General features: G+C 32.3%; 1 protein-coding gene across 4 annotated transcripts in view; it reads left to right on the top strand.

Moving 5' to 3' along the window:
- The window catches only part of LOC145328187 (uncharacterized), a 156,698-nt gene extending 134,609 nt beyond the window's left edge, over positions 1 to 22,089 (top strand). For all 4 annotated transcript variants that reach the window (XM_080171776.1, XM_080171775.1, XM_080171779.1 and 1 more), the window contains 9 exons: positions 6,678 to 6,738; positions 6,841 to 7,820; positions 7,940 to 7,994; positions 12,614 to 12,782; positions 13,746 to 14,883; positions 15,227 to 15,440; positions 15,544 to 15,912; positions 19,074 to 19,210; positions 19,580 to 22,089. In XM_080171776.1, coding sequence (XP_080027902.1) covers positions 6,678 to 6,738; positions 6,841 to 7,820; positions 7,940 to 7,994; positions 12,614 to 12,782; positions 13,746 to 14,883; positions 15,227 to 15,440; positions 15,544 to 15,912; positions 19,074 to 19,210; positions 19,580 to 19,766 — 3,310 coding nt within the window. In that variant the 3' untranslated portion in view covers positions 19,767 to 22,089. The remainder of the gene's footprint in view (positions 1 to 6,677; positions 6,739 to 6,840; positions 7,821 to 7,939; positions 7,995 to 12,613; positions 12,783 to 13,745; positions 14,884 to 15,226; positions 15,441 to 15,543; positions 15,913 to 19,073; positions 19,211 to 19,579) is intronic.
- Positions 22,090 to 27,515: the final 5,426 nt, after the last annotated feature.

Genomic DNA, 27,515 nt, shown 5'->3' with positions numbered 1-27,515 from the left:
TTTATGATAAAATCTATCCGTTACTGACCTACAAACATACTCTTTATATAGAAAAGCTTTGCTCTTAAAAAAAATGAAAAGTTTTTGTGAAAGGTATTGTGAGTAAACTTTAATATTTCTGTGTGACATCATCATATACAAACTTTTTTCTATAGATTTTCCTTTTTATTTCATTTTGACCATTTAGGGGATAAAACTAACTAAAGGCTTTCATGTCGTGTTATCAATTTGAAGGACGTCCAAGCTTTTTTGGGGAGGGTAAAATGAAAATTAATTTTTTAATAATGTATTTTAAAATTTTTAAAGTTGGGGCAAAATAAGGGGTTTCAGAGTTTGCGGGAGGGAAACGAAACTTTACACCTTCCTCTTGAACGTCTATGATCAATAAAGCTGGGGGGGGGGGGGGAGTATATCTATTAGGAAATTGCTAACTTTTGCTCTCTCCTTCTTGAGCCCTCTGACTGACAGATAAAGTTTTGTGTAAATCCGCCAGTCAGCAATTACACTTTTGTCTTATTAGTTGGGGGGAAGAATCCTGGTCATCTAGTTTGGAGGGGGGGGGGGGGGGGATTTCTTTTTCATTGATTATTGATACAGTACAAATAACTTTTCCCTTTTATACATTAAGATTAATTGATTAGGGAACATCTTACCTTTTATGAAATAAACATCTTGATTTTAACCATATGCAGCCTTATATTATGAATATTTTTTTGCTGAGAAATTTTCTCTCTTAATATCCATTCATTTTTTCATCGTTTTTTAATGTATGTTTGATTCTTTCCCTTGGATATGCAAATTCTACAACCTCATTTCAACAAAAGGGAACTTTTTATATACTTTTGTTTGTCTTTCTTTTGATTTATTAGTTAAAGACAGAAAAAAATATTTAAATCGTCTGATTTTTAACTTTTAGCCTTGTATAATAGATTTTAATAAACTTTCTTAAACATAAATTGTGCAAGAAAATAGGCTTAAAACATAGAAAAAATGTGCACAGAATTGTAAAACTTTTTTTTACATTCCCTAGATTAAGAAAAAAACTACTTTGAAACAGGATCAAAGATTTTAAGATTTTCGTGTAATTTTAATTGATAAATGAGGGTACAATTTAAATACTTACTATACATAGCTAAAAAGTTTTCATGCATTTACAAAGTGTACATCAAATAATTTTCTATCATTAAGTTTAATTATGATATTGCCTTATTTTAAAATATTCCAATAAAAATGCAATAATTCTGCCTAAAGAAGTTAAGAGGGTGGGGGCGGGGCGAGATTGGTTGTAAATAGAAATCATGAAATAATAGGATGACAATAACTGAATAAAATATTACATTAAAACGATATTTTCCAAGAGTATTTTTCCCGTTAGCTAGCCTTGTTGTATCGATAAAAGAAAATATTCCTAGAAACTGCAAAGTCCAAAGAAAGTGACATGTTTAGAAAAAGAAAAGAAAAACAGAAAATTGCGAATGATAATAGGACTTTTCAATTTCGAAATAGAAATAAAAAATATTTAAAAATTGTTAGGAAAAATTCTAGCCACATCTTGAGGTTTGTCTTAATATTTCTACAAATTATTTTTGATATATGGAAACCTGTCCCGGGCAAGGTCTAACAGTGGGTCTTACTAAGCTCTGTAAACAAATATTGGTATTCATAATTTACTGTAAAGCAAACAGGAAAAAAAATATTATATTCAATTCTTTTTTTCTATTTCGTAAATGAAAACTATGATTACAATATTTATAATTAAGATCTATAAAAAATTCAAATATTTTAAAACGGTTTATAAACAGTCATACGGGCATCTTAAATTATGAAGTAGCCTCGCTAAGGAGTCTCTAAAGAGTTAAAGTTTAGCAATGATAAGGCAAGAAGTGGACTTAACACGGAGGAGGAAGGTGATTTTAAAACATCACTATTGATTAAGGTACTAAGAATAAGGCCTTCACAAAGAACCCAGTAAAAGTGTCGAACTATTACGTCAGAAAAAATTGACAATTAACCAATGAGAGACCGCTATATATTTTACCATTGGTCAATTACAGTGAATACTGGCTTCTCATTGGTTAATTGTTATTTTTTTCTGACGTCATAGTTCGACACTTTTACGAGGTTCCTTCACAAAAATTACAATTGTACATCTCAAAAAAACTGAAAGCTTATTTTTAAAAACTTTAAATTCTGATATTTGTAGAAACTTTTTCTCCTAATACTTGTCTTTTTTTGCTTGCATTAACTACTTGAAGTACTTGTGGACAATTTTTTACATTCTTTTACTTTTACTTCAAAGCAGACCAAATTTACTTTTTTCCGACTTTTATTTTTCCATAAAATGCGGTATATATTAACTTAAAAATCTGCTAATGTTGTTTGAAAATACTGACTTCATGAAATTTGGTTCAGAATTCGAAAGATATATTTGCTTTTCCAAATATTAAATTGTTCAGCTTCATTATGTATTTAATAAAAGTGCATCAAAAATAACAAAAACATATTAAATGTTCAAAATTGAAATATGAACTCTTTTACATGTTTTTCTAGTCTTTGCTAAATCTGTATTCTTTTGCCAACTCTTTTTCAGAAAGCAATTGTTTTTCAATATTGTTTTAAACTAGAGCAGGGTAAGAGGAAAGTATGTACTGTACGATTAGTACTGGGATCTAGAGGGATAAGACAATGGCCGTTAAATTTATGTACATTCTCAGTAATGATACAAAAAATTACCTCCTTGTAGATTACAATTAATGTTAAAACATTTGGACCTTCAACTTAATGAACCAATCAATCAAAATTCAATAAAAAGTCCCTGAAGTATTAAGCAAACGAAAAAGAAAACGTTTTTATAAAACTTTGGGGACTAGTGTGATAAACAGCCCAATGTTCCCTCCCTGTCCCTGGATTAGATTAGTGTTTTCACGCTAAATATTCGTGAATTCCTGTTTAGTTTTATCTAACTATTTTATAATTAAGAATAGTTATTTCTCGCATCGTATTATAAACAGCTTTCCGCGGATATAGAATGTATAATTATAAGATTAAAACCAGTTTTTTTAGCCCCGAGGTGACGAAAATACTGAAAAATGTTACACAAATGTTAAAATAAAATTAAAAGTAGTTTTGTGACTATAACTGGTTTTGATCTTATAGTTTTTCCTTTTGATATCCGCGGAAAGCTGTTCATAATACGATTAAAAAAAATAACTATTATACTTTCTCTCTCAGTACAGCTAAATTCTAATTTATTGTAACTTAGACCTAAACAAAACGTTTGATACAATTCAAGTACATAAGGAGCCAGACAGAAGCTAAGCACATTTGAAAGTTGCAGTTTGTTATAAGATAAACACATTCCTACTGATTTTTAAAAGCGCATCTCCTCTATGATTAGGCTATGTACTTTATTCTGTCTGTCTGTCATAATAGGATACAAATATGTATTATTCATTTATTTCTAAGAATAAAAACTTACATATATTAGATAGATTAAATGGTTACTTAAATTTACAGATTATATTTTTACTTATTGTACTGTTTCATAGAAGTTTTATTTGATTGTTATTACTGCGCTACGCATGAACATATACGTTATGGTTATTAGTTGCTATTTCTACATAAAATTGTCTTAGTTAGGGAGGGGACAATGGGCTATATATTACACTATTCCCCAAGGTTTATAAGAACGTTTTCTTATTCATTGGCGTAATATTTTGGGAAATTTTTTAAAATTTTGATTGGTTGGTTCAGTAAGTTGAGTGTTCTAACGTTTCAATAACTAATTGTAATCCTCAGAAGGGGTAATTTTGTGTTTCTTTATTGGGGGTGTACATTAATTTATCGGTCATTGTCTTATCCCTTTAGATCCCTGTTATTGTCTACATACGGTTGTACTGTCAAAATTCTAGAAATGTAATCCAGATTTAGATTAGGGGTGGGCCAAATATTTGAAGGGGGGATATATAATTGAGGCTGCGTACTAAATGTCCACATTTAGATTAGGATATATAAGTCAGGAAGTGAGGGGAGGTTGGGCTGTAAATTGTATTAAACCCCCAAAGCTTATCAATATTGATTTAAGAGATTGGTCTAAACATATAATGAGTTTAATTTGTAAATAACATTTTTGGGGTGTATAAATGTATCATCCATTGGACCATCCCTTAAGACCCAGGATGGTGATAGTACACACAATTAATGTACATTCTAAAAAAATAACTTTTTCTTTAAATTTTACAAATTGTAAACTTATATTGTTAAACTTTGAGAACTCTAGACTTGATTTAAAAGTACTTTTAAACAATGCTTAGCACAAGATTTTTTTTCTTTCAAGCTTTAAATTGTTTGTTAGACTTGGTTGTAGGCCTACACTTTTTATGGGTTATAAAATTAAGTTCGTACTGTCCTTTACAACTAAAGGATTTGGACAATTTCATAGTACATACATTTATATATATATATATATATATATATTTTACGTACAAATAGTATATAATTATAGTACACACATTATTGGTCTTTTAAAAGAAATATTTAATATAATCCTATTGTATAAAGTTGTAGGGTTTTTTTTTGTCTGTAGCTTAAGGTTTTGATAACTCACAAACCAATTGAGTTCTCCATATTTGGGAAGCTTTACACCGGTCTCGGGATGGTTTTAATCCATTTTTCTGCTATCTTTAGGTTTTACCCCTTCGAATACTTAAGTTTAGTAACCATAAGAATAAGGTATATAAGGATAGCTCACTGAAATATAAATTAACATTATCCGAAAACCAAATAAATTCTAATGAGTGAATTTTGTAAATGTTAAAAATTTTAGGGGGAAGATTAATGTCGCGTCCCTGTTTCCCTGCCTAGCAACGCATTGTTATTCACCTGTTGGTCACATGCTATTCATTCTGTACAATTGGAAATTGCTGGCGACTTTTTTTTACCCCATCATACTTTTCAGTCTAGACACTTGGTAAAGAGTTAAAATTTTATACATACCCATGAGTACAGTTTTAATTTGGATAGCCCAGCTACTTTACAACACAATTAGTGTCAATATTTATGTCCTATTTGATAAAATTTAATAGCTGCATTTTTTAAAGGCAAATAAACATTTTTTGGCTTTCCAAATTATTTCATTCATTAGGTTACAATTTTTCTATAATATCTTATCTTTATATTAGGTAATATATGTTAAACGCAAAATTTAAGGCTTTTAATGGATTTCTAGGGATATTTTTTTATGAATAATGAAAAGGTCGAACTCGTGGTCTGACCGCTCGCTGACACAACAACTCACCAGTAACCCGGGCACACACACACACACGTAATTGCTCCAGCACACACTCATACACACACACCCACACACGCACTCTCTCTGTCTGTTGACGTCATGCGACCTAGCAGATTAGCCTGAGTATTTTTACTTTCAATCATCCTACAACCCGTTAGCAAGTTTGCCTAACAAATATTTTGTATTAATAATTATCCCTCTTTTTTCAAGATATTATAATTATTATGAGGTCAATTTGGTTGTTCCTAGAGGGCCTTATACCCGTGGATTTTTAAAAAATCCACTAATTTTTGTTGGACAACCTGTACAGGCCTAACCTTGACTCCTAGTCCCCTTGTCTGGGTAGAGACGTCAATACATTCCTTAATAACCTAGCTATACACATGACAACTTCTTTTTCTAGAGATGCATAATTTTTGTTTATTTATTGAATTGCATAACATTTACATGCTTGAGCTAGTTATTACTCACCTTAACCTTAAATTATTTTAGTTGCGCATGTATAATAATAAAAAAATGTTTATTAATAATAACTGAATTTAAATCTGTTCCAACTAGGAAATAAATAGAGATTTCTAAATGATGGGCTATAGTTCAGTAGTTGAACAAAAAAAACCTTGCTACTTTAAATACAGGATATTTAAACTGCCATTATTCTTCTATATTAATGAAGGACGTTATGTAGCTATATCAGTCACTATTCTCCCCCTCACTCTAGAAAATTAATTATTTATCCAACTACAGATCTTAAAACACAATAATACTTACTATATAGTTAGTCTCTCAATACTATAACAAGGACAATGATACTAATAGGGTAGCAACATGAAATATTTATAATGTATTTTATTTTGCAATAGATAGAATACAAAAAAAAATAATTTTTCACATTATTTGTATACTAAAAAGAAAGGTTTTTGTTCCTTAAAAAAGTTAATTAAGTTTTTTTGCTTAAATTTACACTAAGTAAAATAGTACACAAACTTACAACGAGGTCATTCTAGCTACTGAATTTACGTGTTTTTACTTTTGAAGTTGTTTTCTTTATCTACAAACAAATTACTCATGGGGTTAAAAGAAACAAGTTAAAAAGATAGAATATAAAAGGGGGAAATAAGAATTGAAAAAGAATGTACACTGGCCCTTACGCCCCTAACCTAGAGGGCTTAGCCTTGAGCGGGTGTTGGTTGTATTTTTTTTGTTTGAAAATAAATAAAAAATTCTGTTGGGTAAGATACAATTAAAGCATTCGGTCGAGCCGTTTATGAGGTTTAATTCGATAAATAATATTCTTTTCATCTTATATTGAACTAAAAGTTTTGAGGATTTTCCAATGAATTTTGGAGGATTTTTTTTGAGACAATTGAACTTATTTGTTTGTGATTAGATCCAAGAACCTGGATATATTGTTCAAGAGAGAATACTATCAGCACAAACTCAGGCCCAAGGTATATCTATTTTTTGTTGTCTATTTTATTCCATTTTCAAAGAAAAAAAATTAATTAACAAATAAAAAGAATCAATCACAATGTAAAATATCTTGATTTTAGGAGAAAAACGAGAACAGCGTTGAGTGTGGAGTAGCCGTTTGCCAAGGCTACGGCTGCCCAGGCGGCTGCACTAACGGCTGCCAACAAGTCTGCCCAACCATACTCACAACTGTTCCAATCGCCGTGACCGACGGGGAAAGCCAGCCGACAGATATAGCCACTACTACAGACACCGCCAACGATGCTTCAGAAAACACCACCACCGACTCTGAAAAGCTCCAGGTGCCCGCCAAACCACGTTCAACGGGCCGCGGTAGCTTCGAACACATCAATGTGTCGGAAATTGCAGAGTTTAAGCCGTCTTCAATGACAGCCGCTGCTCTGCACCACACGCCTGAATGTACCGCCGACGCAACCTACTACCCACCACCATTTTATCAAACTGCGGCTGTTGATCCCGCCGTTTCTTCCGCAGCAACTGCAGCCGCCAACTATCCAACAGTCAATGTATCAATTTCGGATAAATCGCCCGCACAAGCTACTACAATACCGGTTATGTCTACCGCGAGCTACATGGCGCCGCCAACCGCGGTAAGCGCAACAGATTCCACCGTCGTCCGTCCCAATCTGTACCTTTACTCACCCGCCGACAACACGCTTATCCCGTGCAAAGGCGTTTTCTTGACCGACCAGGGTTCATATTACTACATGGCCAGCCCGGCACCGCCGACCGGCCCAATCTCGGCCGGCGGTTCTTCCACAGGCAGCAACGGAAGTTGTACACCCATGCCAGTACCACCACCCCACCATATAGGCTATATGGCTGCACCCGCGGCTACCTATCCTCACACCGTGCTAGGCGGTGGTGGGGCTGTCTGCGAGGGATATTCTGATTGCGGCAGTGTGCCCTACTATTCTTCACCATGCATGAGTCAATGTCAGTCTTCAACGCCGCAGACGCCAAATTCTTCCGGCACATCGACCCAGCCTGCATCCCCGCCTTTGTTACAAAGCTACCACCCTACTAACTGGTTTCCCAGGTAAAAATTTAAAAAGTAAAATTTAAAACCAACCTATTTTCTAAAAAAAACATACAAATAATATTCTTAATTTCAAGTGTTTTTAAGTAACTTTATGACAATTATTGAATTGTTTTTAGTGAGAGTAAAATAGAAATAGAAGAGGAGCCAAGCCAACAACCCCAGGCTAATCAGGTAAAAATAAATACATTTCTTTTCACTTCAAGTACCCCATGGAACAGCAAAAATACCTCCCCACCTTTCTTCTTCCTGCCACCTTATTTTGCAAAACATTGAAAATAAGGTTTGCATTTGTTTGTTTATTATTTTAGGTTAGGTAATATTTGATACTGGGTTATTACGCAGGGTTAGGTCTTTCAGAGATTAGGCAAAACACTGCAATTCCCTTATTTTCAATATAATAAAAAAAAATTTGGGGGTGGGAAGGGAGGGGGTTATCACTTAGGGAAAAGTACAACATAATTTAGCCTAGAAATACAAATATCTTTAAAATTCCTACAAGTAATCAAATTATGTAGATATTATCAAATTAAACTTAAATAACTACAAATTTTTATACTTTACCTAATTAAAAAAAAACGTTTATTTTGTAATTTTTATATTTTTACAATGAATTTGCCTAGTTTTGAAATGTGTAGCTGACAAAGCAAACGATTTTATTATATTTTCATGTAGTAAAAAATTTTCAAGTTGTAAGCTAATTTTTTAAGCATTTCTCAACATAAATCAAGGAAAAAGATTTTTTTTGTGAAACAATAAAATCGTTTATGAAAAAATAATATATTTAAAGACAAAATTTCTATATTAAATTGGTTGATTTAAAGTCACGTGTTAGATTGTTTACTAAAATCATATTTTATCAAATTTAGATTTTAAGCTTTTTTATTCTTTGACCTAAGATTAAGGTGTTGATTCACATCCACATAATCAAGTATCCGGTAAAGTTTGCGTGTCTGTCTGCATTAACTTGCTAATCGTTGAACTGATATGGTTCTCCTTTACAATGTAGCTTTTAATAGGTCCTGGGAAGGTTTAGAACTATTCAGGGGAAGGGTACAACCAACATCCCAAGAGAAATTGCCCATAAAAAAATGATCCACTTTTTTCTTTTTGAAAGTGCGGGGGTTCGACTTCCCCTCTCCCTCTCCCAATTAATTGAAGATTGTGTTTTGGAAAAATGTACCCTTCTTATGATTTAATAATCTGATGTGCGGAAATGTATGCACGCCAGAGATTAAAAGTTTAATACAAAAATGAATTGATTAATATAATATTTGTTGATGCAAATAGAAAGATTAATTGAAGCATGCCAGACTATTATAAAGTGGTGCAGAATTTTAATCATATTTAGTTGGCTTCCCATTATTTAGATCAGTCTATTCAGTAAAAGAATATACTATTCTTCAGAGTTTTAAGGGATATTGCGTTTGAAGATTTTTTCTCCTCTCAATTACGAATAAAAGAACAACATATTAAAATGCACTGCATAGGTATTAATGATACATTCTTTTAATGGTTATCATTTTAAATTTTCTTTTTATTCCTTAACCTCTATATTTCTGAATTTTCTAATGGATTGAGATCCATTTCTGTTTTAAAATACTATTGGAGTTACCTCTATTCTCTAGAGGATTTGCAAATAAAGAATCACTTTACCTAAGTTGCTTTTCTTTACTTTCATTCCATATTGGGGTAAATTTTCATACATTATAAAAATCTTTTTTTGTTGTTGCAATTTTTAGTTTATATTTTGCAAGGATGTTTGCAAGGAATTACAGTACACAGAAGAAAATAATTCTGATCACATATCCATAGATTTATCTTGTACTTTGGGCTGCTTTTCAAATGAAAGTCCAAAAATGAGCAAATGCTTAAAAAGTACAAAAGCAAATAACCACTAAAATACTACTGGTTCAAAAAATGGAATTAATATTTTGTATGCTCTAGTAAATAAACCACTTAAAAAATATCTTTAAAACTCAAGGTAGACCCAAATTTCAAATAGTACATACTGTACAAAATTAGGCCCTCTGATGGACTAAGATCGTATTTGCATTCGTCTGCTGCATTCTTTTTTTCTTTTTTGTGTGTTAATACAATGGCTTTAGATTTGATCAAAAGAGCTACAATTAAAATGTACTTATAACAAAATTTTTTTGCTTTTCTGTTTGAAAGCTAAAATTCTAGAACCTTAGAATAAATATAGTTATTTTTTTTTCAATTTAATACAAGTTTCCTATGAAAACTTATATATCAGAAATCTTGACATTATTTATTATTTCATTATATTTATTTTCATCTTTGTATGAACTCCCAGATCCGCCCGGCTCATTAAGCACTCAAAAATTTTACCCTAAATCTCTCAAAAAAATGGCAAAAATTCTCTATTGATGTTTATTTTTGACAAAAAAAAAAGACATTTTTGTACTATAGACTTGTGGTCAATAACTTGGTGAAAACATTTTAGTAATTTATATTGGCTATCTTATTCTTTACTGTCTCTATTTTAAGTAATTTTGTTTGAAAAAAAAGGCCAAAAGTGACTTTCAAAAACTTTTATATTTGGCTGAACTACTTTTTGTCATTCATTTTTCTACTTTTTCCTTAAATATTTAAAAGCAGTTTAAAACTGTTAAAATTGTCTACTGCACATGTAATGTCTAGTAAAATTCTTAATATTTTCTTCCATAAATAATATGCTTGTCTTAATACCAAAGTGAGAGTGGGGGGTGGGGGTGGGGGAAGCCATGTAATTTTCTTAATATTTGAAGCTTATTCCTGGCCGGGTATGGAATATCAAGTAGGGAATAAATCAAATAGACAAGAAAAAAGGAGAAAAACATAAAGGGTGATAAGGAGAAAAAATGCAAATTTTAGTTGAATGCCAAAAAGGTATTTTTGTATTGAGGTGAAGGTTTCACTATTAATTTTAAGACAATTAAAAAAAAAAACTATTGTTGAGGTTAAATATTAAGATAAAATGAAGCAATAATTACTTGATAAGGTCTTTAGAAAACAGATCAATTTACATTCTGTAGAAATGAGAAATTTGTGCATTTAAAATCTAGATAGGGCATGATAGCAATTTTTCAAAGAATAGCACTTACTTTCTTAGCCTCTCAAAGTTCATTTCAAAGTTATTTATAAAGGTGGATTTATAACGTGAGAATATACTTGCCTACGATTCTGTGGGTAAAAGTTCAAGTCTACACAGTATTCGAAAAATCCTTTAAAAAATCAATAAATGTATCTAAAAAGACATTAACCGATAAATTGATGTACATCCCCAATGATGATACACCTTTTATGTAGATTACAATTACTGGTTGAAAATGTTTGGCACCCCAAACTAAATGAACCAACCAATCAAAATTCAATAAAAGTTTCCAAGGTTGTTAAGGCAAGGAATTAGTAAGACTTTGGGGACAAGTGTAATAAATAGATCAATGTCCTCTCCCTCCCTGCTGTATATTATTTTGTCCATCTGTTATGACAACCTTGGTTTTATAATAAGTTGGATGGACAAGCAAACATGGGAAAAGCAAAGTAAGGGGAAGGTAACAAGATATTGAGATTGCTCAATGCACTTTTTTTTGAAAAAATTTCTTTAAAATCTCCTTAAACACATTTCATTGTGGTATTCAAACTTTTATGATCTGACCTCAACAACAAACTTTTAAAATCAAAATTTATCACTGCAAAAATCTATTAAAAGTACACTTTTTATGCAAAAGAAGTGTGTTTAGCAAATGTTTTATAATTATTTACTTAAATTAACAAGAAAAATTTGTCTGTGTTTACACATTTTTTTTGCAATCTGGCGGTCAAATGCACATTTAGCAACGTGTATGCTCAATAATTTTCTTCTAAAAGTTCTGCAATATTAAAGCACTTAAGTAATTAAATTATATATGGAATGAATTTATAAGATAAAGTAAAATATATTTTCATTAAAATCAAACTTTTATGCATTTCTTGTACTTTTGAATACTCTCATCCTTGTTGGAAATGCTTTCAGTGGCCACAAAGATATGATATTTCAAGTATTTTCAGCATATTTGCCAGGGGATTAAGAAGCATTTTTTTCATCCTTGTAGATGTACTGTATTTTTATGATGGGTTTACATATTCTAAATGCACACCAGAGCAAGGGCGGTCACAACACTTTTTGCGGGGGGGGGGGGGGGGGGAGGAGGATATTGAAGTTTCAAAAAGTGTCAAAGTTTTTACACCTCAACCAAATTATTTTACTCCCCCACCATGATAAATTTTCCATACAGGTGGTACACCCCTTCCTGGAATGTCAATGTGGAGGTTATACCCCCCCCCCCCTCCACCCTCACCCCCTGACCAACCCTTTTGCACACCTATTTCATACAGAAGCATAAATTTACTCTAGCAGATAACGTTTAGACTCACAAAAATGCCATAATTTTTACATAATGAGATTCACTACTCCTTACATGATATATGCCAATTTAAAATGCAAAAGACATCTGATTAGGCTATCTCGGAGCAGCTTAAATCTTCTAAGAATAACCTAAGGAGTATATATGTACGTTTCAATGAACAATGTATGAACAATTACCCTTCGTTAGATCCAAACTAGTTGTTGAAACGTTTAAACACTCAACTTAATGAACCATCTAATCAAAACTTAGTAAAAGTTTCCAAAGTTGTTAATCCAACGAATAAAGAACCGTTATCATAAAAACTTTGGGGACTAGTGTAAAACAGAGACCCATTGTACCCACTATCTCTGCGTTTAATTTTAACAATTTTACTTTGTTCAGAATGACACCCCAACAGTGCAGTACATCCCTGGCCTGCCAGTTGACCTGATGACCTCCAAGAAGAAGAAGAAAAAGAAGAAGAAGGTTGTTGCTGAGAAGGTGCTGGAGCACAGAGACTCTCTCTCCAGTGATCAGGAACAGCTCCTTGTATCATCACTAAGACCACAAGGTACATATAGATGGACAGATAAAAAGATAGACAGATTGACTGATATATATATACAGATATATAGACAGTCAGATATATTGATAGACAGATATATAGACAGTCAGATATATTGATAGACAGATAGATAGATAGGCAGATAGATAGACAAATATATAGACAGTTTATTGAAATTGCAGCAAAAATAAGTCTTCGGCCAAAACTTCTTGTTTTTACATGTTTGGAGGAAGAAATGTTTTTTGTAATTAAGATTTAACTAGTTTATTCCTCCTTATCTTGAATCATAGAAAATAACAGACCGGCCTATAAATAAACTTTTCATTATACTTTATTGTCCAATATTTATTTCCCTATGTATTTATTTATATGCCTAAATGTGTTTTGTGTTTTGAGTTAAAGTGTGTTTTGTCTAGGCAGCTCCATAATCATTGTGTTTGTCATTTCAATTTCTCCCACCCACACCTTTTTATAAATATTTCATTTTAAGTCTATCCTATTATATAAAGTAATATGTTTTTTTTGTCTGTGACAAAAGATTTCGATAACTACTGAACCGATTGAGTTCTCCCCATATGTCTTGGGATAGTTTTAGGTTATTTTTTCAAGTTAAGGCCTTTACGTGGTTTTAGGCTATTTTTCTGCTCTGTCTAACGTCTTCTAATACATAGCACCTAGTAGATAGATGATAAAATAAACTTAGATTTAAGAATAGTTATTTATCGCATCGTGCTATTAACATTAAATCAGTTTTGTTATCACCGAGACACTTATGGCACGGGCTAACAAAACTCGTTTTAATCTTATGATTGTAAATTTTTATATTCGTAGAAAACTGGATATAATACAATACAATACATGATTTTTCGTTATGGTTTAGAACCGGTTCTAATCCAGCGTATATCATTTGGTTTTGAAGCCTTACTGGAAAAGGTTTTAAGATTAGATTTTAATGATTATATTTTTTAGGCGGAGTACAGTCAGGTGATGAAAGCAATCTAGTCTCCACTCCTCCTCTAGAACAACCCGTTGTAGAGGTTGTTCTAACAGATGACCTAGCTGACAGCATGGTCAACCCTCCCACAGATCAGGAATGCTCAGATGAGGAGACTCTTAAGAATACCAACAATACTGCTAATAATAATAATCAAGTAGAGTCTGACACAGCTGCTCTTGTTAGAGATGATACATTTACAAACTTGAATGAGATTCAAGACTGTGAACAGGCTGCTAATACTACAACTACAAAGGATGATATTCATGAGGGGTCAGGCAGTGAAACCAATGAACATCTTACAGATTCTGGAATTGAGGATAATGTCTGCAACACATCTTCAGAAAATATTCAGGAAGAATCAGAGGATAGCAAGGAGGAGGATGTTATTCTTAATCAAGACCCAGAAATAGTTGAAGCAATGAAGCCTGAAACATCAAATGAAATCGCTGCTCCTGAACAAATAATTGAGAGAGAAACTGAATCTGCTCAGGTTGAGTCTGAGTCAGTTGAGGACATTGAGGTAGAAAAGGCTGAAGAAAAGGAGGAGGAGAAACCAAAAGATCTGATGGCTGTGAAGGAAACAGAATGCTTAACATCCAATACTTGCAATAATATTATTAATGACGAAATTACTGATTCTAAAATTGAAACCGAAGTCAAAGAAATAAAGAGTGATAGTGAAATACTTGAGATGGTGTCCAGCAACAATGAAACAGAAACTGCCAAACTTGTTGAACTCGAAGTGGAAACAAAAATTGAGGAAGTTCCTGCTGTAACTATTCCTATTGCAAACAAGGAACCTAAGAAAAGAAACAAGAACAATAAATCCTCCAAGAAGAAAGCTCAAGAAAATGAATCATCACCATCAACTGCCGCTGTAGTAACAGCTGAACCTGAACATAGAGTTGAAAGTTTAGCAGCTGCCCCGGCTGTTGTAGCAGCTGAACCCCGAATGAGCTACAGTGCTGCACTTCGTTTAAAGGAATCAGTTCCATCCCCAGCTACTGAAGTTGTATCAGAACCTGTTCCTACCCAGACAAAGAAATCCCAGGAACAAATTTCTCAACAATCATCTAAGTCTTCTTACAACACCAAATCAAAATCTAAAAGGTAATGATTCTTATTATGTTGCATCTTTTGATTTTATTAGGTATTAATTCTTTATTTTTAATCAAAATTATTGGTGACCTAGATTAGATTAGATTAAATTTATTAATTTTTTTGTGTACATGCATAAAAAGAACAACAAAATAAATGAATTAAATGAATATTATAAACATTTATAGACATATATAGTCAAATTTTATTGATATGGTTATATGATATGAAATTTTTTTTTCAAAAATGGCAGTTTTTAGAAAAGGTAGGGAGTATGCAGTAATGTGTATTCACAGTCACACATTATTTTCATACAGGCCATATATTTATATACATAAACATATCTTTAATTTAGATTGCCTCACAGGACGCACTCTGACTCTGGCAGGCAACAGAACTCAAGTCGCCAGACCAGACTAGTGAGTCAGGATTCCTCCAGCAGGAACAGCCCTGGAGAATGGGAGACTGTTCCTGCCAGCATAGCGGCACAACCTGGAGAGTGGGAGAAAAAAGAGAGCAAAAACAGAAGGAAAAATAAGAAAATAAACTTTGAAGACTCTGTACAAGAGGTAAATTTTTCTAATTATTAAACTTAATATTTTTTTGGTAGTTTTTTATTACAAATACCTAAACATTACAATATTCAATAATTTTGATTTATTTTTACTCTAGGCTGAATTATTGGACAGCGAGGTACCAAGCTTAGAAACTGTATCCCAACCCTCAATATTACCACCTCCCGTCAGACAAACCAGAATAACACCCTCCCCTTCACCTGAAAAGGATGAGGAGCCAGTCAGTGTCCCCAAGCCAACTATTAAACAAAAATCCGCCAATAAAAACAAAGCCAAGGCGGCAAAATCCGTTAAAATTATGGAAAAGCCCGCCATCAAAGAGGCCTCACCGCAACTAGAAAAAGAGAAGAGCCTAGAAGGAGAGGAGAGTAAGAAACTGAAGAATAAGAAGAAGGGTGGAAGCAGTACGAACACACAAGACACACATACAGAAAATACACACAGAGTCATTATCTGTGATAATCAGGTCAGTTATAGTAATCGATATAATATATATATTTTACCTGGATAGTGCACCAGATTTTCATGTTATCTGACAAAGTTTTATTCGCAGCTTGCTAAAATAACGATACCCTCAATACACCCCCTCTTTTACAATTCCCTCCCATCCTATTGGAAGGGCGAACTGGCCAATAAGTGAGGTTCATATTAGCAAGGTAAACATTTTCCCATGTCAATATATCCACGTATATCATATATCCATTGTTTTTTTTTTAAATTTTGTCCGTTATGCGGGGATACAAATAATTTGTACTTAACGTATCTTTTAGTTACACTTCAATACAAATAAAGCTTTTCTAAAATATATAAAAAAAATTCTCTTACAGTTATTTTGAAACTTTAGATGACTTTCAATTTGAAAATATTTGAAAGTTAGTATGTTTTTAAAAAAAAATACACTATTCTAAAATACCATTAAAGCATGTATATGTTTTCCAGGGCTCGGCAGCCGCGACTAAGCCTCAAATGACCTTTTGCATGCTTTGAAAAAATATTTTAAAAGAAAATTGTCATATTTGGGAAAAGTTTTGACTTTCAGCTGTTTTTAAGGTTGATTTCTCTGAGGCTTACAGGTGGCTGACGCACGGCTGGCGAGCCCAAATATTTTCAATGGCTAAAGTTACAACAACACAAAAAACACATTTTTACTCCTTTTTTGTTAAATTTAATTCAAATTAAGTGATAAAAAGACTAAATTTGAAGGATATGTTTTACTAGAACACCTTACAACGAATTTTTATGATTTAAATTTTCGATAATATGTCTTTCTTATGTCGTCGCGCTAAGAATGAGTTAAAATTGCCTACAAGGATAAAAAGGATAAGTCTGTTAGCATTTGTTGCATAAATAAAAATATGCAGCTATGATTTATTTTAACTAAAGTAAGACTTCATTATCCATTGATATTGAAAAGGGAATATATGTTGATATTATGGTAAGGGAAAAATTGTTGTTAATTTAGGTTGCTAGTTGGTTGTTAGTAGGTTGAATAACAACTCCCTTATTGATCAGTTCATTCATCCAGTAGGGGGGTGGGTTTAATAGTTAATTTAGCCCGCTGCAAGTTTCACTTCATAGGAGTACATGAAAATCTGGTGTAAGATCCAAGTAATAATACATCCGTTCCCTTGATTTAGGGAGACAAATGATAATATATCCCGTTATTTCTGGGTTTTATGAAAGGGGGGAATACAGATTCCTACATATTTAACACTAAGCTGAAAGCTCTCCCCTAATTTAAAGTTATTTTAAGATACTGTAAGTGAAATTTACAAATGAAAAATGTGGAAAAGCAAGGGTTAAAAGGTAGCAGCTAGGGGTTTTTATTTAATTACATTCTACTTAATGACATTGACCTTTTGCTCTAAGATGGATTTTATTCCAAAATTTAGCATTTAGTACTTTTACAAGAAAGTTCTCCTTATATTTTAAGAATTTTCCCCCGCTTTTAAAAAACACAAGTGCATATCGAACACTCGTCCTAATGTTTGAAAAGTTGATACAAATTTTGACTGAATTCTTCAAAATATTTGAGCTTTAAGCTTGCGCTGTGAGTTGACCGGACGAGGTTAGCTCAGCTAGGGACACAAATACATGAATGACAAAATGAAAAAGGATTAAAGCATAGAAAGGGGAAAGGATTACTTATAGACTTGATAGTTTAATAAGACTGTAAATCATGTGACAAAAATTTGTTGTCAAAGATAAGATGCAAATGAGTTTTAACATTTTCCACATTTCTTCATTTAAATTGCTGCATTTTATGGTGCAACAAAATAAATGTGTCAAAAACTTCATGAAAGCAAAAAAAGGTTGTTATTTCAAAATAAACTAACGCCATTCATTAAAAGCCAAACTTAAATGATTTTTAAATCCTCATTTTTATATAATATTCACATTTGATATATGAATTATACGACATGAATACATATGACATACATTATTATGCATTCATTTTATAGTGATTCAAATTCTTGCGTTTCTTGTTGCTGAGTCTAAATACAAAGGCTATTAATTAACTTCAAATTTGATGCATGCACGCTTTTTTCATCATATTTTTGTACATTGCATTGTAAAAACATTGTTTTTCAAGAGAATGAAGGTATTTTTTCTGTTCCCACATGTTGTACTGTAACATTCAAAGATTTTAGTTTTTTATTCATAACATATAAAAATAATATGAAAAATCTTCCAACAGTTTTTTTAAAAAATCTTCGAAATAATGTAGTAAACACAAAACAATGGCAGAAGTAGATTTTAGTGAAATAGAAAAATCATATTTGGAGTCGATATGGGAAGAAATAGCTCCAAATCTAAGCAAATTGATTTTTAATAATAAAATGGTCGTTGTGAGAAATCTGGAAGATGTTCAGCTCTTTGATTTGTTCATATGTTTTGTCAAAGATGCGAGAGGTCTTCTCGGCAAAAAAGAATATGCTTTGATCGGACATATTTGTGATTTGATAAAAACTACTGGGCGCCCACCAGGAACTAATCTAAATCTGCTTCTCAAAACCTGTTCTAACTTGATCAAAGAAGAAGTTTGTGAAAACTTTACCTATAATTGGAAGAAAGATGGTGATGCTATTACGGTTGATATTAAAGGTATGAGCAAGTATGTCATCAATTGGGCCATCTACTCAGAAAAACTTGTGCTGGACAAAAGTTTGGATCTTATCAAACCAATTAAAACAATTTATTTAATCAACGAAGTTGTTTACGCTGAAAATATCACTCTTAACGTCAAGTTCGGTGGTGGAAAAAGTAAACAAGAGGATCTCATCAGCAGCAGAACACCCCTGGCCTTCTCCTATAACAAGTTTCCTGTCAACAGCGATGGTGTCCTTGGCCCAGCAATAAAGAACAAAGTTGACCCTGATGCTGATTTTTATTTAGTTGTTGAAAGTGCTTCTTAGTTTAATGTTTTAGAAAAGTGAAAAATAAATTATATCAGTATACTGATTATATGTTTCTCTTAATTAAGTTGCGTGTTTGTAAATTAGCTGCGAAAAATGATCTCATATGTATAGTACATTTCAAGTGATTAAAATAGCTGAAATCTATAAGATTCACATGCAAGCGTTTGATTTAAATTTTTTATCCAATTTAATTGATGAATATTTGTAGATTGAGGTAAGATTCTCGCGATGCATCCGACGCGCTTCTGAGGTCATGGACATGGAGAGGTTAGAAGCGGTCAAACGGTCAGGATATTGTGATGTCCTACTCGTTGAGAAGCTTGGCTCTGGAATATTCCGTGGAAGGTAAATAATACTTACACTTTTTGACTATCTTAGTAAATAAGAAATATTTTGTTTTGTGTAGCGCAAACACTATAGGTATAAATGTAGATGTCATTCCTATAAGAATACCTAACTAGAAGACCTCTAAAAATACAGTCTTTAAATCTTGAGCTTTCACTAAATCGATGTTGTTTAGCCATTGTTGTTACTAAAAAATTAACATTATTTTCTATTTCTTTGCATTGTAGTATAGGGGCAAAGAATAGCCTTAACCTACCAGTACATAGTCTCATAATATACCAGCGATTTCTTAGATCTTTTGCTTCAGACAAAAATCCTAATTGTATGAAAGTTTTGTATTATAAGTTTATTTATGTTCGTTTTTTTCAGTATGCATCTTGGCCGACTTCACCAGGGCAAGTATGTGCCACCAGATCGCAGTGACGCTGTCCTGCCACAAGAACCTGTCCAGGTACAAGACCAGGACCTGGAAGATGACCAGGCTGACCTGGAGACTGTCGAAGAGAACCAGGACAACACACTCCCACCTCTGGCGGAAGAAATCGATCTGGATTAGGGGTTTCTAAAATTTGAATATGAACAAGGGTTGTTCAAATGTATGGTCCTATTTGAAAACTGATAATCTAACATATAGATTATCAAATCTTACTAAACCTAATGGAATATCGAAATTTTTGTACATAATAAAATGAAACAACAAAAAATATCTCTATATTTGTACATAATTTAAGCTGAATTTTAATAAATTATTTCCTTGAATATAGAAAAGGAACATCGAATTAAAAATAGAATTCGTGGATACAAATGTTATTTCTTATCCATTACCTATGAAATAATAAATATTTCTTATGTGATTTTTTGGTAAAAAGTGTGTTATTTATATATTAAATCCAACCATGAATTATTAAAATGATGCAAAAATTGCATAAAAATGTTTGAAACTAAATAAGATATGCACATTGTATTATAAAGTTTCTTTGTAAAAAAGATCTGATTTTAAAATTATCTTTGTGTGTGCTTTTTGTTTACAGGTGGTTAAACTTAAACCTGGTGTTATCATGAGATCACCTTCCATGATTATTTAATTAAAGCTGTGTAAATAATTGTTATAATACTCCAGAAACAATGTTTTTCTACTGCTTGTAATAAACAGATTAATTATCTTAATTATTATTTGATTTGATGTAATACAAACCAAATAATGCTACGAAATTCGAAAAAATACTTTGTATACATGATTTAATATGAAAAAATTGTAAAATAAGATAGAAAATAGATATCTTAACCAATTTAAACTGCTCTATATAGTCAATAAAAAGCAATATATATCAAACCTTAATTGGAACAATCATAAAATTTAATATGAATTATAGTATTTAATATAGATATATGTACACCTAAAACTTAGAAATTAAATTTTCCTGCCCTTTTTTAACAAAAAAATTTGCTGTCATGAATCTAAACCTTTTTTACTACTTTGAGTTATCATAAAATCTTTATCATGCCTTTTACCTTTATTAAAAAGAATTAAAAGTAATTTATTGAAACTAAACTAAGATTGAACAGCTTCTGAGAAGAATTGTCTAGTACTGATAATAAAACTTGTGTATGTATGTATGCCTATATAAATAATAATTATTAATAATGCATAATATAATTTGTAATATGTATTGTTATCTTAGAGTTAGAGCTTAATATGATAATGTGTAATTTAATTGTTATTAGGTGGATCATTATTACCCTATTTAAATGGTATTTGATTCCTTTAAAAAAGAAAATGTTTTTTACACATAAAATAAATTGTATGCTGATGTAGATAGATGATATATAAAATTACATAAAGATGAAAACAGGGAGAAAATTGATCATTCAAAATTTGTCTAACAAAAACTAATAAAATTATATTTGAAATTGTGATATAACTTAATTAAGTCAGAGAAAAAGTTAAAAAATGTTTGTACCATTTCATTTTATCCTTTTTATATAATTAAAAAAGCATTTGTTTTCATCTTTAAATGTAATTTTATTTTGTAGCTGAGTCATGGTGTGCAGTAACATTTGCCATATAAAATCATAGTAACAGCATTAAAATATCAACCATTTTTATCACAGTAAGCCATATTTCAAAATTTTATTGAAAAAAAATTCAACAATTTGATAAAATTTGTTGATATTTTTTGAAAACTACATGGAAAACATACAGTCAATAAAAACCTGGAGAGTCAAGCCTTGAGAATTTAAATATTTAATAAAAAAAATAGAAACAGTATTTTGTTGCTCTATATATATTTTAATATTAAATCACTACTTAAACCATATTTGTATATTTCATACTATTTATAAAGCTAAATAAATATGGCAAATGAAATTGTAACCTTTTGTGTGCGTTTTTTATATTTATTTTTATCGTGAATATTGTTTTTATTACAGAATGAGGAGAGATAGATGTTCATTTTTTTATTACGAAGAGATTATTTAATGAATTGAATTTTTATGTTTTTTTTTGCTGTGTTTGTATTTTAAGTAATATTTTGCTGTAACTTATTTTGAAAATTTCAAAATTATTTTTGCCTCCCTCATGAAACTTAAAGTTTAGCCATTAAAAATCTTTTATTTAAATCATATTTTTTTTTTATTTTCACATATCAACCCATTTTATAAATATCACCTAAAAAAACTTATTGCAAATTTGATCAAATGGGATTTATCTTAAAACCTCGACTATGATTTTAATGGCTAAATTTTCTTCCTTTATTTTTATTGTGCTCGTTCTGTTACGCCTATGCATTAGATAGATTCATACGGATAAAATACTGAAATTATTATACTGTAATTGCATTATTTGTTAAGCATAAAATATATATCAATTTTGATGATAACCAATGCTTTATTTTCTTCTAGTTTGATAGATAGATATTTTGGGTAAAATATATTATTAAACAGGGATAACATTATCCGAAGGTGGTTGGATCAAACATTAAGGGTAAAAAATACAGTTGTATAATAAAATAAGACCAAGACGGGGCTACGAACGAAAAAGTGCCACTTTTACACAACGTTCCTTTTTGAGTTTTTCGGTTGTTTGTTTAATACCTTAGGTCAGGTTATATTTGGTACTGTGCAGACCTGCAGGGTTAGAGCACTGCAGGCAGGTATAGGTTCTGAAGGACTAGGGCCCTTCCGCTGAAGTTAGGCATAGGAAAAAAACTCCACTCCTTATTTTCATTTGTAAATGATAATAGAGTTGCTACGCTGTCTAAATCGCACCTATCGTTCAGGAATCATCTTGCAAAGTTGATATTTGAAACGACAATTCTAACAAGTTCTAATCAAGCACAAGAGATACCTTTTACGGATAGGCGGACGCACAGAACGACTCTAATTATAGAAAAGCTTCGCTTTCAAAATTAAATTTGAAATATAAAGATGATCAGACATTTTACTGAAGTCTAAAGTATAACAGGTCTAAAAGACGTTAAAAATAGTAACTTCTGCTGCTATGTCTGCCACGTAACATAGTGATATTAGGGGGAATGCCTTGGTCTATAAAAGACAAAACTCATTACCATCAGGACTAATAACTTATGTTGACATAATGACTATACAATCAAGTACCAAAATTTTTTTTTGTTGCTGGAGAGGAACCCTCGTAATATGTGGAGGTACTTGAAATTACCCCCCCCCCCCTCCTCTCAATCATTTTTAATCAATCAACAGACTCCGCAAATAATTTGTTAATTATTAGAGCCCGTCAGCCTCAAATTAAAAACCGTTTGGATGCTTTGAATTTATTTTTGAAAACCGGGATTGCCTCCAAAAATCCTCCAAAATCACATAAAAATCTACAAAAATCAATTAAAATCTTATGTTAATAACCCTTTATGATTTAATTTAATTTTTGTAGATTTTTATACGATTTTGGAGAAATTTACACGAAAATAATTTTGTCTCACCAGCGCTAATGAATTTCAAGAATCCACCTCAAATTAAGGCCTCCAGCTGATTTTATGAATTGTAAAAGGTTGATTTACCTGAGACTTATTGGCGGCTGCCGAGCCCTGTATATTAATAATGTTATTAATTCTATATAAGTTTTGAGTGTTAATTAGTTAAAAGTTTTGGACAAAATAAGAAAATAATTAACAAAACAAATACAAAGTAATCTTTTTTAATTACTTCTTTTATCAAAATATTAGTTAATCCTATTATATAAAGTAGCAAGCGTTTTTGGTCTGTCCCAAAGGATCTCGCTAACCGCTGAACTGATATTGTTCTCCTTTACAGTGAAGCTTCTTATAGGTCCCGGGAAGGTTTTAAACTTTTTTTGGAAAGGGTGTCTTCACCCCCCTCCCCCCAAAAAATATTTTTTTACTCTTTTAAAACTCAAATTTAAAATGGGATGAGGTCGACTTTTCCCCCTCCTACCTTAAGTGCCCCTAGAGGCTTCTAGGGGGGCGTAGCCGCTAGTTTTCTAATAAAGAAGCGCAGCTTTTCTATAATTAGAGTCACTCCGTACGGAAAGTATTGCTTTAATTTCCAATGTAGACATACTAGTTTACAATGTTAGAAAATGTAATTGTACACTATATCACCACCAGAAAGTCCACACGTTCGTTTCAATCGTGTTGTTTTAACCACCAATTGTTTACTTGATATAATTAAACTAATAATAACTGTATTTTTGAGAATTGCACTGCACAGGTCTGTAGGATTCAGGGATAAGGGATGGGAAACGTAAGAAAATATCATTTCGGGCCTATTTCAAGCCTAGGCCTAAAAAACCGGTTATGGGATGGTGCATTAGCTTGTTATCAACGCTAATGAAATAGCTGTGTGTGTGTGTGTGTAGATAAAGTACCCTCCCCCAAAATAGTTGTTAATATTCCCAGGACCAACGAGAAGCTTCATTGTAAAGGTCAACCATATTAGTTCAGCGGTTAGCGAGATCCTTTGGTACAGACAGACAAAAAATAGACATCCTTTTACTTTCATATAAGTTGCTCTATTTATACTGATGTAAATATAAAAAAAATCCTATGTATTGTAAGCAATAATCAGACGAGAAATAATTATATTGGGATCAGATGGCCTAATCTACAGTGCATGTAATGTATATAGCATACAGGGTGTCTAACAGACAATGACAAGGAGAAGAGATCGGCAAAAAAAATAAGACTTGAATCCAAAAAACAAAATAGCCTAAAACCATCCCAGGACCTATGTGATTCTAAAGCTACTAAAAAGGGTCTACATTAAAAATAATTAAACCCCATTCTCACTTAAGAATTTATTATTTATTTCATAAAAAAAACATCTTGAGAAATATAAAATAATAGTTATTTCTTTCATCGTATTATAAACAGCTTTCCGCGGATATAGAATGTACAATTGTAAGATTAAAACCAGTTTTTTAGCCCCGAGGTGCCGAAGGCACGGGCTGAAAAAACTTGATTGTACATTTTTATATTCGTAGAAAGCTGGATATAATACGATGCTAGACATAGTTTTTTCGTATGGATGAGAACCAGTTCCTATCCAACGGATTCGAATGAATACGAGAATATATTTTAAGAAGCATAAGATTTCAACCAATTTGGGTGCTTTGAAAATTGTTTTAAGAGATGGATTGTCATATTTGGGTCAGGTTGACGGCAGCTGAAGCGCGGCTGCCGAGATCTGATTATGTTTATCTAAAGAATATATATGATATATTAGTGATAATATACTAAATTCCTGTCATTCTTCATAAATAAATATAGATAGTGGGAACCATAGTAATTTGCCATTCCTTTATATTGTACATGTATATTGTATAAGACATAATAAAAACCAGGGTTCGGAAGCCGCAGCCGCAGCCTCAGCCTCAGCCACCATCAGCCGCGCGGCTTACGAGAAGCCTCAAAATCAGCCGCGCGGCTTCCTCAGCCACCCAATAAGCCTCAGCCTTAGTCGCAGCCGCGCGGCTTAAAGAAAACATAAGCCACTGTAAGCCTCAGCCGCATTCAGCCACTGTAAGCCTCAGCCACTGTAAGCCTCAGCCACAAAACTCCAATTCAGCCACATTAAGCCTCAGCCGCACTAAGCCTCATTCAGCCAACGCCCCTCTAAGCCTCAGCCGCAATCAGCCGCGCGGCTTATAGTTGGGGAAGCCTCAGCCACACTCAGCCGCGCGGCTGTTAATAATTTGAAGCCGCAGCCGCACTCAGCCGCGCGGCTTCAAGAAAGCCTCAGCCGCAGCTGCAAAGTTATGATTATGCCGCAGCCGCAGCCGCGCGGCTTGATATTTGTAAGCCGCAGCCTCAGCCGCAGCTTATTTTTTTAAATTCAGCCGCAGCTTTGACACAGCCGCGCGGCTGAGATATTGTTAGCCCCAGCCGCAGCCGCAGGTGCTAAATTAGTACAAGCCTCAGCCGTCAATTCAGCCGCAGGGCTTAATTTTCATTTAATTTTGTCTGTCTGAAGCTTAAGATCTCAGCAACCACTGAACTGACAATGTTGTCCTTCTCAGGAATCCTTTTACTAAAGTAACAGGATGTCTGTGTGTCTGTGTATCTGTGTGTCTGTACCGAAGGATCTCTCTAACCGCTGAACCGATCGGGTTCTCCTTAACAGGGTAGCTTCTCATAGGTCCTGGGAAGGTTTATAACTATTTTTTTGGGGGTGGGACACCCCCAACCCCCCAAAAAAATTAAAAATCCACCCCCCTCAAAAAAAGAAAATTTTAAAAAAATTTTTTAAACTAAAATTAAAAATGAGGGGGGAGGCCCCCCCCCCTAAAAAAAAAAAATTCCCCCCCCAAAAAAAAAAAATTTTTTTTACTTTTCTTTAAAAATTTAAAATAAGAAATTGGGTTATTAAATTTGACTCTCTCTCTTCCTCAAGTGCCCCCTAGAGGCCTCTAGGGGCGTAGCCGCTAGTTATATATATATTGACATTGGATGGTTTTGAGCTAATTTTGGGGTGGGGGTCAGACATTTCCATCGCCCAAAAATAATTTTTTTAAATGTTATACTTTTAAATTTTTTTATATTCTTTTATAAAAATTTTATCTTAAGTTTTTTTTTTAAATTACAACATAGAAACTACCATCTCGAACAACTACAAAAAGTTTGAACCTGTAATGTAAGAGCTCCAGTGGCGCAATCAGTTAGCGCACGGTTCTTCTACACTGTTATGCCGGGGTTATAAGTTCGAATTTCACCAGGAGCAATACGTTTTTGAACGTTGATACTTATGAATATTATTGAATACTATTTATAGGGTAACTGCCCTACTGACGTTTGCCTAATTTTATTGTTTTTAAAAGATACAAATTTTTCAGAATTTACTTAATATTCACTATGAATTTGTATTATCTTAAATTTTTTTTCTTGTACAAGTGGCCTATTTAGCTCAATGGTAGAGCACTCGTCTTGTAAACTAGGGACTGTGAGTTCAAACCTCACAGGGGGCAATCAATTTTTGTGATACTCAAGTTATATAGTAGCTTCTCTATTATTTTTCCGTTTAGGTACGCAATACTTGTTCTATATAATTAAGCTTCTCCTACTTAGATATTTCTTCAATTTTAAATGTATTTAATACTTTGTGGTTGATGAGAGACACTGAAAAAGTTATGCAAAAAAAAAGATTTATACATATTTCATTTTTCATAGTATTTTTAAATTAATGAAAATAATTAAATTAAGATTTGGGGAGGGGGGAGGGTGTGCGTGTGTGTTTATTTTGAACACAAATTATCCTAATATGTTTTCTAACAAAATAATTTAAACAGCGATGTATTTTACTTTTTAAAGTTGGTTAAAAAAAGGTCTGTAAAATGCAATAAATTGTCCTGTATAATATGCAAAAAAATCTACATAATCTTTATGTACTCGATAGATTGAAATAGTTAAATGATTATCATATATCATCCGATTTTGTTTATTTTACAAAGATGCTTACTAAAATTGATTTTATTTTCGAAACTGCAATTATTATAAAAAAAATGTTTCTTTATCTTTATCATTATGTTATACAATTTCTGAATTTATAAGCAATACATGAATCGATATATTATTACTTTGATGTTGTCCATATTTTCATGTACTCTGATAAAGAAATAATCTCAGCTGGCTAAAATAACAATAACCCCCATACACCCCCTTTAATCCATCTCTCCCCTCTTATGGGATATATGGCCAATAAATGAGGTCCATAATTTTATTAACAAATTTTCTTTTTTTCAATATATCCACATATTCTATTATATAAAGTGGTAATGTGAAGCTTCTTATTGATCCAGGGAAAGTTTATAATTTTTTGG

Source organism: Acartia tonsa, chromosome 9, assembly GCF_053477335.1.
Source record: "Acartia tonsa isolate MP-2025a chromosome 9, ASM5347733v1, whole genome shotgun sequence".
NCBI classification, from domain to species: Eukaryota; Metazoa; Arthropoda; class Copepoda; order Calanoida; family Acartiidae; genus Acartia; species Acartia tonsa.
Note: the sequence above shows the minus strand (reverse complement) of the source record. Positions and strands in the feature narration are given on the sequence as shown.